The sequence below is a fragment of the Hyperoodon ampullatus genome, assembly GCF_949752795.1.
Source record: "Hyperoodon ampullatus genome assembly, chromosome: 12".
Taxonomy (NCBI): domain Eukaryota; kingdom Metazoa; phylum Chordata; class Mammalia; order Artiodactyla; family Ziphiidae; genus Hyperoodon; species Hyperoodon ampullatus.
The window spans coordinates 45,926,458-45,939,917 of record NC_136925.1 but is presented as its reverse complement, the minus strand read 5'-3'; the positions used below and the strand labels follow the sequence as shown (position 1 = coordinate 45,939,917).

Here is a 13,460-nt window from a genome sequence, read left to right as displayed (position 1 = left end):
ATTTTGCTTTCAGTTGGGAACATTTGGAACAGTCTTATTTTCCTGTATGATATAGAGACTTAAATGAATATCTATAGCGGATTTCAACTTGTTTCTGTTAAAACCGTATCCTTAGAAATATAATTTGAATAACTTGTTCTTGTCATATTATTAAGACTTTGGAAATTGTTGTCTTCATGGAAAAATAACTTACTCAAAATGTGTGGCTGAATTGTGTTGATAATTTGCCCAGTTAACAACTTCGTAATGTGTCTCTTTTCCTAAGTAGCATAAATACGTGTGAGGTTGCTCTGTCTCTTTGAAAGTATACCATTGATATATTTGTCTTTCCTTATATGCATGACGGTAAAATAAAAGCATGTTACTCTGCTAGATTTCTTATTTCTCACCCTGCGCATAAACACACATGAAGAAATTGTTCTAGGTGATGGCAGGTTATAGAATTTAATTAAAGTTCTTAAATAGGATACAATAGGCATTATCCCAAAAGTAAGAAAATGAGGAACACTACTGTACTTCTGGTAGGGAGGTTTGTTGTTTCTGTTGTTTTACTTTAAAATGGTAACAATTTCAACTTCTTACTCATGATTGCATTCTTTTCCATACAGCTTGTGTAACACCATCCCCCCTTCGCTTCCTTAAAGCCTTCATTTCTGTCTCTATAAATGATATTCTCAGGTCATTCAGACTCTCTTTATTCACTTGTGCATTTAGTAAGCAAACATTCATAGAGTTCTTATCATGAGTGATACACTCTTCTATCCTTATACTTTCTTAGCTGTAGAAACTTGTTTTCTTCAAACCTCACCACCTTCTGTGTCAAATCCTTTAAGGCCTGTCATATATAACTCTTTTGCCATATAGTTTTTCTATTTTTCTTAGGGAAGATGAAATATTTCTTTTTGTACTTAGTGTACTTTGTAGGGACCTCTGTTCTAGAAAATAACATGTAATAATTCATTATAGTGAGTTCCACAAATATTAAGGCATTTTGTCAGGCCCTGGGAAGATGAGAAGACCATTCCCTTTGTTGTTAAAGAATTGGGGAAAGACTGATGTCCAAATAATTGACACAGTGATACAGTAAAATAAAATAAAGAGATATACTTTCACATGTTATTCCCTCTTTCCCTTTCTTTCTAATTTGAAAGCTTTGTGAAAGCAGAGGTAGGGTGTCTTTTACCCTCCTTATTGCATCTAGCATAATGTTTTGCCCATACTTGTCACCATATAAATATTTATTGAATGACAAAATGAATAACTCAAATGGAAAAAAAGAACAAAATAACTTAGTACCCAGAAAAGACTTTTGGTGACGTAATGGAAAGAAGAAGACAGTTTTCAAGGCATTTGTGAAAGTGATTGTCAACAAATTTGCAAAACCTTTCTTAAATTTCTTGTTTACATAATTAGAAAAGGTTTAAACACTATAACTAACTTTTCACTTGCCATTTTAACAGGGCATTAATTTTGGATCAACTTTTATGTGCTTTGTTTTTGTACATTTTAAGGTGACGATCACACTGGATAGAAAGGGGGCTAGCCTCTATAGACATGTTCTGTCTAATACAGTAGCCACTTGTCACCAATGGCTATTGAGCACTTGAAATGTGGTTAGTCCAAATTGAGATCTGCTAAAGTATAAAATATATACTTGATTTCAAAGACAGTGTGGAAAAACAGAATGTAAAATGTCTGAATTTTTATATTGATTGCATATTGAAATATTTTTGATATATTGGGTTAAATAAATATATTAATAAAATTAATTTCCCCTACTTACCCATTTTTTAAAAGTGGCTGCTGGTAAATTTTATATAGGACAGCGTGGTTCTAGACTTCTTGATGAATATATCAGAGCATATAAAATATCTGTAAAAGTTTAACATGTTAATCTTTTCTCCCCATGAAATTTTTTGTGACTTTAGGGCAAGGTTTATCTAGCTAAAATTCCGGATGCATAAAGTATAGCTAGAAGCAAATGGGTAAAAGGTAAAATTATATGTCTTTAATCAATTTGTTTTTGAGTACCTAAGATATACTCAGTACTTCGTAAAACGTATTGCGTAAACTAATTTGGGGTATAAGTAAGGTAGATATGGGTGCCAAATTTGCACTGATAGTTACATTGGTTATTTAAGGTAGTCTCGGGCTTCCCTGGTGGCACAGTGGTTAAGAATCCGCCTGCCAATGCAGGGGACACGGGTTTGAACCCTGGTCCAGGAAGATCCCACATGCCATGGAGCAACTAAGGCCGTGCACCACAACTACTGAGCCTGGGCTCTAGAGCCCGTGAGCCAGAACCACTGAAGCCCGCGCGCCTAGAGCCCGTGCTCCGCAACAAGAGAAGCCACCGCAACAAGAAGCCGGCGCACCGCAACGAAGAGTAGCCCCCGCTCGCCGCAATTAGAGAAAGCCTGCACGCAGCAAGGAAGACACAACTCAGCCAAAAATAAATAAATAAATAAATAGTCTCTAACAACGTTTATGACCTACAGCTTCGTATTTTTCTAGAATAAAATGGTCTGTATTTTTTGGTTTACAGATGTACATGAAGCTCAGAAAATAAAATGATTTCAGTCAGTAAACACACCATTTTGTGTATGTTATGTGGGCTCCAAATTTTAACAATTGGCCAGCAACAGAAAAAAAAAATCCCAAGCTAGCTTTGGACCAAGTCAATTCAATGCTCACCACTTGAAGAAGTATATTTGATTTTATTTTTTAATATTTATTTTATATTTTTATGTTCTCTGTACCTTCCTGAAAAGTGTATTTTATTTTTGAAAATTAGTGTCGTCTAAAGTGTAGTGAAAATTACAATTTGCAGCAATTATTACTTATTTTGTATTGGATACTATATTAAGGATTATATGGGATAAAGTAAAGGTTGTCCTTGCCCTTGAGGAACTATCTCATTAAGGGGGTGCCATTCTTTGGATGTTTCCTCTTCAGCAAATTCACATCCTCAAACTAGTTATGTGCATAAGAAAACTCGGGGGCTTAATGTGGCCAGGAGAAGGTGTCAGATATGATCAGGACCATACCCTCAGGGCCATCTTCCTCTCCCTCAATGTTAGTATATAATTGAAGTCCTAGATTGTATACAAGTGACAGATAACAATCTTTATCCATTCATCAGAATGGGAGGTGTTTCACTTGTGAACAGTACCATCTCCATGTTTGCTTGAAGTGTTTGAGCTCTGTAGGGTCACCTTGATCTATTTCCTCTGACTTCAGAGGTTCTCGAAACCTACAGAAGAATTTCCATGGGGCTACGTTAGGAAAACAATGTCTACTTCTCAGCTTCACTTTTTCAGGATTTGCATTTAATATAATTTCCTTGAGAACAGGCCAGGAAGAAATGGGTCTATTAAAAATGGAAAAGGTCGGGCTTCCCTGGTGGCGCAGTGGTTGGGAGTCCGCCTGCCGATGCAGGGGATGCGGGTTCGTGCCCCGGTCCGGGAGGATCCCACGTGCCGTGGAGCGGCTGGGCCCGTGGGCCATGGCCGCTGAGCCTGTGCGTCCGGAGCCTGTGCTCCGCAACGGGAGAGGCCACAGCGGTGAGAGGCCCGCGTACCACAAAAAAAAAAAAAAAAAAAAGGAAAAGGTCAGTTAGGTAAATTGCTAATTTTTATAAATAACCAAATGTCTTATTAGCAACTTGAAGAGACAGGGAAGACACGCTGGTTTTAAATTGGGATTAACTCAAGTTTTACAATCTACCACCTAGTGCATTAGCCAAAGTAAATACCTTCCCTGAGCCTCAGTTTCCTTGTCCATAATGCAGGGATGATAATTTCTTTATTATAAGCTAATATTCTCCCAGGATATATTTGGAGAATAGATTATATGGTTATAGAGAGGATAATAACAGCAACCAATTGGGAGCTTACTATGTTCCAAGCACTGTGCTAAAAGATTCCAAGTATTAACATAGTTAATAAAGGTTAGAGTGTGAAAATGCCAAGCACAATGCCTGGCATATAATATGTAACTAAAAAATACTAATTTCCATTTACCTGCCTCTCATTTTAATTTCTTATTTAGTTCATATCCAGACAAGTAGTCATCTAGCTTAATATTTCTCAAACCTGACTGCCCATTATAAATAGCTGGGGAGCTTTGAAAAAATTCCTGATGCTTAGGCTCTCCCTCAAACCAGTTAAATTAGATCTTAAGGTGCAGACAGGTTTTAGAATCATGGATAACCTTTCCTTGGACTCCTGAAGTGAGGGAATGCTCACTCGTTTTCAGTTTTGTTAAATTTACTCAGAAATCCAGTGCCTTACAACATCTAGCTACTGCAAAGGGCCTGGCATATAGTTCCCTCACAGCACATTTGCTCCATTATTTTGACCCCTGTAGTCTTGCAGAATGGAATTAGCCTGATTCCACCAAAGAGTTCTAAGTATTTGAAGATCTTCATTACATCCTTCTCAACGTCCCCTCACCAACCTGGCTATATATCAGTTCCTTCAATGTTCCTCCTCTGTTTTGTATGCTAATTAAACAAGATTTATTATGCCAGTGCTCTTACTAAACTCGGTGCCCAGAACTGAACAAAATAACATCCAAATAACAAAACAATGAGATTTTTTTTTCTGCCTTTATTATGAATAGTATTATTTCTTTAAATGGATCCTGGGAGAGCATTAGCTTTGGGGGCAGCAATATTACCCTTTTACTAAACCCTTAAGTTTTAAAGTATTCACATGCTGCTGAGTTTGGCTTCACCATCTTACTGCATTTTATTGAACTTTGTGTCCAACACTTTACACGTATCTATACTAAATTTTATTCTGTTAGGCTCATTCTCCTAACTTATTCACATTTGGAGGATTCTTTCTAATGAGTAATTCTCCCTAATTTCATGTCGTTTGCAAATCTAGTCTGTAGCCACCTCATTGTTGAACTTCTCCCTCCCAGGATCTTCCTTTCAGAGTGACATAGCATCTTTAAGACACGATCTTTCCATCAACTGTAGATCCACCTGTTATCGTGTGTGTGTGTGTGTGTGTGTGTGTGTGTGTGTGGTTTAACTTTGTTCTAGGGCATCAGCAAGCATACTTGGCACCTCTTAAGGAATTAGGGAAAGATGCCCCCTCCAGGCAGAGGGGTTAGAAAAGTGTGCCATTTCCTCCCAGATGCAGTCCATTATAGCAGATGTGCTTTGTCTTTCAAATTTCCTTGTCAAAAAAGAAAATGACTTCTTAGTGATTTTTTTTTTTTACCTCTATTTATCACCCTGCTTTTTTTTTCGAAGGCAGTATTAATAATAATTTAATATTACTACTTCAACTTCTGTGGGTTTGAAATTTTTCAAAATAAAGTTGGGGAAATATTAAGAATGATGTTATAGAGCTTATTTTTAATCAATCATCAAAATTAGAAAACAAATAACTACAGAAGTGCACAATTAAAAGCCTAGTTTAGGACTTCCCTGGTGGCGCAGTGGTTAAGAATCCACCTGCCAATGCAGGGGACACGGGTTCGAGCTCTGGTCCAGGAGGATCCCACATGCCGCGGAGCAACTAAGCCCGTGCACCACAACTACTAAGCCTGCACTCTAGAGCCCATGAGCCACAACTACTGAAACCGGTGCACCTAGAGCCCGTGCTCCTCAACAAGAGAAGCCACTGCAAGGAGAAGCCCGCGCACCACAACAAGAGAAAGCCCGTGCGCAGCAACGAAGACCCAACACAGCCAAAAATAAATAAATGAATAAATTTATAAAAAATAAATCCTTTAAAAAAAAAGCCTAGTTTATAGACCTGCTCAATTTCCATCAAAGTAATAAAAATACTCATATTTAAAAGATTGTTCTATAATTAGAGACTATAAGAAGTAAGTAGGAAGCATATATTATTGTGAAGAGTTATTGGTGAAAGTGGGTTATTTCATACAGCTCTAGATAAGACCCAACATTGCCCCAAATTGACCATATATCTAGAAACTTATTTTGGGATTCATGTACTCCTTTACAAAGTTCTAGAAATATGGGTCTTATTGAGGGCTTCAGCACACATTTCTTGAGGTTGAGGCCCACTGATGGATCTGAGATTGGCATTGCAGAATCAGCCACAGCTACTAAAAGCATGATTTGTACACAGAAGCCTGTGAATGTCTTCATTTCCAAGTCTTCATTTTTTTTTAAGCTTCAAACTCTGATTCCAGAGTTCAGGAAAGCTTAGTATTGGAAAATAGTGTGTTCCCTGCTTGATTTCTACTCAGTATACATATCCCATTTGAATCAATTTGCATTTCCGTGATCACATTAATAGTGGTTAACACTGAGTTCCAAATATTTAACCCCTACCACCTCACTGTTGTTTTTGCCTCAGCCATTCTCTCTTTGCTATTTTAAGTGACCAAAGATGTTACCTAATAATAGATTTTGTTTGTTTTTGGTATTTGTCATTGTTTTCTTTCTTAAGGTATGATTTACACACAGCACAAGAATGTTCACAGCAGTTTTATTCACAATAGCTCAAAATTAGAGCAAACCAAATGTCCACCAACAAGTGAATGAATAAATTATGATGTATTCATACAATGGAACACTACATGTAGTGTATACTCAGTAACAAGGAGGAACAAACTTGATTATGCAACAACATAGTTGAATCTCTAAATCGTTATGTTAAGTGAAAGATGCCAGATAAAAGAGTACATACTATATAATTCCATATATGTGAAGGTCACTAGCCCAGGAAACTTACCTATGGTGACAGAAATCCAAAAAGTAGATTGGGGAGAGTAACTAGAAAGAAGCACGAGCAAACTTTCAGAGGTGATAGTAATGCTCCCCATCTTAATCTGGGTGATGATAACACAGATGTAACCACTTGTCAAAACTTGTCCAACTGTACACTTAAATTTCGTGCACTTTAGTGTATGTAAGTTATAACCTCAATAAATAGCACATTTTAAAATATTGTTGAGAATTCAAAAACTGGAACTCCATTTGCCCATCTCCAGTGTTTTGGCTTCTCTCCTGTTCTTAAAAGTTGCTGACTCTACTTGCAAGACTATTTGCAAGTTGTTCTCATGCTGTAGTATAATTCCAATTTTGGAATTACTTTTCTTTTCTTTTTTTTTTTTTAACTTTTTCTCCCTTAATTCCAGGCCAAAATAGATCTCTTTGGAGATACCCTTAACTTACAAACTAAGAAGTTCTGTTATCCTCTGGTCACTGAAGAAGTTCAGTCTGCTCAGGGCATATTGTTCTGTAGGTAATACTGATATACTCAATAACAATCTCCCTGGGGGCACCCTCAAGAATCCCCCTGAGCTTCCCATTCCATTTCTGCACATTCAGATGCCTACAAGATGCTTCTCTGACCTTTTAATCACAGTTGAATTCCTTGTCCCACGAGTCACAATTTGAGCCTTGGGGATAACCAGTTCTCCTTCAAGTACACATCTCTGTCTCCATAACCTTCTCCACAGATTGTTAGAAATATCATGAATTTCCATGTATGCTCTTGTTTTAGGTTTCCATACCACTATTCCCATTTACTAATAAATAGGGAAATAGAGGCTCAGCAAATTGAAATGTATTCATCTAGATGTAAGCAGCACAGGCTGCATTCAATTAGGGTTTCTTATTTAAAGCTACAGCACATTCTACCACATTGCAGCAGCCTGCAACTTTGGCATAAAAACATATATAAAATCCTAGTTAAGTACAAGTATCTTGGCCTTAATTGAAAGTTATTCCTAATTCATTCATAAATGGTTTTAAAAAGGATATGTTTATTTATTTATCTTTATATATCTGTTTATCTTCATGTTAAACAGTAGAAGGTATCCAAACCCCATCAGATATCTATTTCCTATATTTTAAAATATAATTTTTGATATTTACTGTCTGAGTTAAATGCTTAGTTTTACTTTTCCTCAGAAGAACAGAATGGGCCAAATGTCAAATGTTTTAATATCATTCTGGAATTTGGCAGCTGAGATATAAAGAACTGCTGATATCACTAAGAAATGTAGAGGATGTATATTTATTGAAGTTTAATTGAGTCAACAGAGTGATTACTTATAACAGATACTTATCCTTTTCACCAAGCTCTGCCTTCTCTTAGCACGGTGCAATTAAGAGTTGTGTTGAGATGGGCCTAAGAACTGGTGGGTACCTGGTAGTCTAGGTACTGTTGTAGTCAACTATTGTTAAGTAATGGCCAAATTTCTCAAGTTTACTCTTGGGTCAGTTTTGCTGAATCCTCTCCAATTAGCTATTAAAGGTATATATTTCACAGAATTTTTTCCCTTAAAGTATTTTATAAAGTAATATTATGTGGAAGAATGAGGTAATGCATTTAGTTCCAGCAATAAACTTTTTCTATGAACTGGAAATATACTATATGTCTAGAATCATTTAGAAATAACTGGAACATTGCAGTATTATTACTACATCCTAATGTTTCATGTTTTTCTCAGATTATTCCAATTATATTTACTTGGTCCAATTCAACTCTGCTTTCTTTCACTTACTGCTTCACCCTTTATGGATTTATGGATTTCTTTCATCTTTGAACTTCGATATACTTATTGTTTCATAACAGAATTTGACATTGATTTTGTACTGTCTGCAGTGTATTCAATATAGGTAAAACTTAACATAAAAATAATAAAAATGACCAAGTCAGCTTTTATTTATTGAAAGCCCATTGGGATACTTTACACATATTTCATCTTCACAACAGTCCTGTAAATTAAGTTTTATTATATTCATCTTATATATAAGGAAATTGTGGCTCAGACAAGTCAAGTGACCTGTTCAAACTGAACAGCTAGTAAGTGGCACAATTGAGATTTAAAGCCAGATCTGTCTGATTCCAACATCTGTGTCTTTATTTAGCATATTAGTAGGGTTTGCCAGAGAAATAGAGACAACAGGAAGAGACTTATTATGAGGAATTGGCTTGAGTGGTTACGGAGGCTGAGAAGTCTCATGATCTGCCATCTGCAAGCTGGAGACCCAGGAAAGCTGGTAATGGTATAATACCCATCTGAATCCCAAGGCCTGAGAACCAGGGGAGCTGATGGTATGATTACCAGCCCAAGGTCAGGAGAAGACTGATGTCCCAGCTCAAGTACTCAGGCAGGAAGTAAAAGGGGCAAATTCTCCCTCTACCTTTTTGTTCTATTCAGGCCTTCCTGGATTGGATGACGCCCACCCCGATTGGGGAGGGCAATCTACTGACACTTTCCTGAGTCCACCAATTCAAATGCTAATTCCAGAAAAGATCCTCACAGACATCCCCAGAAATAATATTTAATTTGTCAAATTAACCCTGTCAAGTTGACACACAAAATCAACCATCACACCCAGCATACAAAGGCATGAGGTCACTCAGGTCAGGGACCTTGTCTCTGATTTCCCTTATGATTGGTAAAAGCAAGGCTTTTTTTTTCTGGTGGGGTGAGTGGCTAAATGCTGTCACAGGGAGTCATCATAACCAAACAAGCTTGTCTGAGAAAATTTTAATTTTGTAACAGTGATAGCCTAAGTAAAAAAAAGATTATGATTCAATTTGAAAAACATATAGAGCATGAAACATTTGTTGAAAACTCATACCTTAGTTCTTTTAATGAATGTATGGTTGGCATAAATTGGCATAAATATTCTCTTTGGAACGGTTTAAACTTTAACACCAACTACAAACTAGTCAGATTATTATTAATTTTTTGGTTCATTATTTGTTTTTTAAAAAATAATGAAGCCAGCTATTATATTTAAAATTGTTCTATAAAATATTTTAAATATAATAGATTATTTTAAAGTCTACTTCCTCCCTCTAGTGACCAGGAATGGGAATACCACATCCACAAGCATTAAAAAAATGATTCTCAATGTGTTTGTGTAACTCCCCCTAGAGGATGCTTGGGAAATTTGCCAGAGTTATTTTGGTTATTATCAATACAATGAATGTGGGTGCTACTGGCATTCATCAGGGGCATTAAGGACGCTAGCATCCTGCAATGTGATAGACAGTGCCCCATATAAACTAATTATCCATTGCTGAATATTCATGTAGATGAAAAATTTATTATTTAAGCCTAGAACCTACCACTATCCTACATATGAAAACAAAATCTTTTTCCACTGTTTATACATTCCATTTTTGAAAGCAACTTATTTCATTTACTCTAAAACATTGATTGTAAGATACATCATTACCTAACAGTAAGAGTGAAAAAAACTGCCAATTAAACTCTGACAGTTGCTCTGACAGTTGTCCAGTTGCTTCAAAGGTGTTTGCCAAAGTACATATACTTTAAAATCTGTAAGGCAAATTGAAATAATCCTTTATTATGTCTTCTTAGGATGAGAGAAACTTCCCTTTTAGCTGCTCCTAATTTTTTAAAAATCATCACTTTTAACACGGCAACACTTTTCTTAGAAATCAAAACCTGCTCATCTCAATTCTTTGGTAACAGCAATGAATCCGTACGTTAAAGAAGGGCTGCGAATTGCTGAAACCACTTTACTATATAAGAGAGGCCCCATGAGCTGACCTGAATAGACAATAACTAACCTTTCTTAGCAGTTAAGTATTTTAAAAGACAGTAGGTGCCTTAGAAATTCATTCAGAGCCTTAGAAATCCACATTAACACAGTTCTCACTTGCTCGAGTTTGGTCTGTATCCATTTATGCAAGCCAAATCTTTTCCAGACTCACGAAATTCATAACATCTTGTAACAAAGACAAAAAAACACCTTTGACAGACTAGCATAATCATAAGACGCAACGAACTCTCGCGCGATGTTGAGACGCTACCGCCAACGTCACCGGTTGCCATAGCAGCATCCCTCAGAGCGGAAAAGAGGGGTGGTGCGAGGGGTGGAGCGCGGCTTCGGCGGAGGACAACGGACGCTCTCCTCCTGCAGGTGTGACTTCTACCAAAATGAGCGGCCTGGATGAGGGCGACAACCTCCCTGTCGCTAAAACCTGCGGTCTCGCTACTCCCGACCATGCCCCGGGACATCCGGACTTAAAGCAGTGTCAGGGCGAGGAAACCGGGGCCACCCTGGTGATGGCGGACACAGGTGAGGGCGGCTTGGAGACCGCCGCAGAGGGAGGCGCGCCCCGGGACCCCGCGGGCTGTGGCCTTGCGCTCCGCATTCGGGTTGCTGGGAGTCGCGGCCGCGTAGCGACCAAAGCGGGCCAGAAAGAGGCTCCTGCTTCCACCGAGGGCATGGAAGCAGCCTCTGCCTCCACCTCGGTGGCAGCCGACAATAGCCAGGAAAATGGCTGTCAGCGTAGAGAGCTGCGCAGCCCTGCTGTCGAGAAGGCTCTAGAAGCCTGTGGCGCAGGGAGGTTGGGGTCTCAGATGATACCTGGGGCGAAAGCCAAGGAAATGACGACAAAAAAGTGCGCTGTTTCAGCAGCAGCGGAAAAGGAGGGAGTAGCGGAGGCGGTGGTGGAGGAAAAGAAGGTGATGCAGAAGGAGAAAAAGGTGGTAGGAGGAGCGAAGGAGGAGGCCCGGGCCAGGGCCCCGAAGATCAATAACTGCATGGATTCGCTGGAAGCCATCGATCAGGAGCTGTCAAATGTAAATGCCCAGGCTGACAGGGCCTTCCTTCAGCTGGAGCGCAAGTTTGGCCGTATGCGAAGGCTCCATATGCAGCGCAGAAGTTTCATCATCCAAAATATCCCAGGTTTCTGGGTCACTGCCTTTCGCAACCATCCCCAGCTGTCACCTATGATCAGTGGCCAAGATGAAGACATGATGAGGTACATGATCAATTTGGAAGTGGAGGAGCTTAAGCACCCCAGAGCAGGCTGCAAATTCAAATTCATCTTTCAGAGCAACCCCTACTTCCGAAATGAGGGGCTTGTCAAGGAATATGAACGCAGATCCTCTGGCCGGGTGGTGTCTCTTTCCACGCCAATCCGCTGGCACCGGGGCCAAGACCCCCAGTCCCATATCCACAGGAACCGGGAAGGCAACACTATTCCCAGTTTCTTCAACTGGTTCTCAGACCACAGCCTCCTAGAATTCGACAGGATTGCAGAGATTATCAAAGCAGAACTGTGGCCCAATCCCCTCCAGTACTACCTGATGGGTGATGGGCCCCGCAGAGGATTTCGAGACCCAGCAAGGCAGCCAGTGGAGAGCTCCAGGACCTTCAGGTTCCAGTCCGGCTAACTCCTGCCCTGTGAGAAGCTCCTGCACAAGTTTCCTTACCACCTCCTCTTGGACCTGTGCTTAGCCAACAGCATGCAGTCTTCCATTTACTTTCTCTTCACACTGGATTATTTTGTCCTTTTGTCCTTCTAAATCCTCAGAAATCAGTGGCAAGATAATCGCTTATATGCCTATGCTCTTCTTCCTCTGAGCCTTCCTGCTGTTCTGCATCGTGTTACATGTTCCAAGTGCACGGCCTTCCACTACTTCTATGCCAAGCACATGATACTGTAGATATGCACTCCCTTCTTTTGCATGCCCTTGGCCCTGACGATAGCCTTCTCCCAGTTTTTAAAGTGGTTGTCTACCACAAAGAAGCTTGATATACCTTTGCAAATACTTAGCTGGGCTTCATACTTTATGCAGGCTGTCCTCCTGATACCCATGTACTCTGTGGCAAGATCTTTGAGTTTCACTGCTGCAAGATGAAGCTTATGTAGATGATGCCAGTCATCAACCCAAACTGAACATTCCAGGCTACCAGTAACTGGTTTCCAACTGTCTTCCTGGGTCCATGCCATCCACGCTGCTGGTTATCTGGCAGAATCAGCAGCTGGCTGGTGGGTGGCTACTAGGCATGAATGAGGTAACAGATGACAGGTGTTCTGTGTTATCATGTTGGTCTTCTTATGCCTTTGGGCACCCTGCATTGTGATCACATACTGGTGAGTATGAAGGCCTGTGATACGGCCCACCCGAACCCGCACTCAGCCTTCTGGATGAGCTTTTGCACAGGCACCATCGCCTTCCTCTTCAGGAACTATCTGTAGACTTAAGCTCCTGGGTAGCACACAGGAACTATCCCCTTCCCTGCCCCCCAAATGGCTACCCATAAACCCAACTGGCTGTCAGGCAGGTTGGGCAGTCATAATATCACAGCGTCCAAAGCAAAGCTGGTGGGGGGTCCCTTCCAGCAGTTAGCCTTTTTGAGCCCTAGCTGACAAACCACCCTTAATCTAGGCAACTTTATTAGGCATCCCCTTCGCAACCCCTCCCGCACCCATTCTGAACATGACAAAGTTGCCAGGGCGGGGGCACCGACGAAGAGGTCTTTCTGGTCTGTGGCGCCTGTTATGCATCTGTCTCTGTCTCCGTCTCCCCCACCCCGCCCCCCCCCTTCATCTCAGAAGCAGTTACAGCTCAGAAACGGAAAACGAAACTGGCAAAGCAGGCTTTTTAATTTGCTCTCCCTTTGGTTGTGTCCAGAAGGAGAAAGGTACTGTGCATCAGACTCCAGATCTCTTATTGCTGTCTTC

The 13,460-nt window shown here is 40.0% G+C and overlaps 1 protein-coding gene across 1 annotated transcript; it reads left to right on the top strand.

The window, feature by feature from the left end:
* Positions 1-10,778: 10,778 nt before the first annotated feature.
* Positions 10,779-12,165, top strand: TSPYL4 (TSPY like 4; the record flags this gene model as incomplete). The annotated part of the gene is made up of 1 exon (XM_079716294.1): positions 10,779-12,165. The coding sequence occupies exon 1, from the start codon at positions 10,921-10,923 to the stop codon at positions 12,163-12,165; it is 1,245 nt and encodes a 414-aa protein (XP_079572420.1). The 5' UTR covers positions 10,779-10,920.
* Between the last annotated feature and the right edge of the window lie 1,295 nt (positions 12,166-13,460).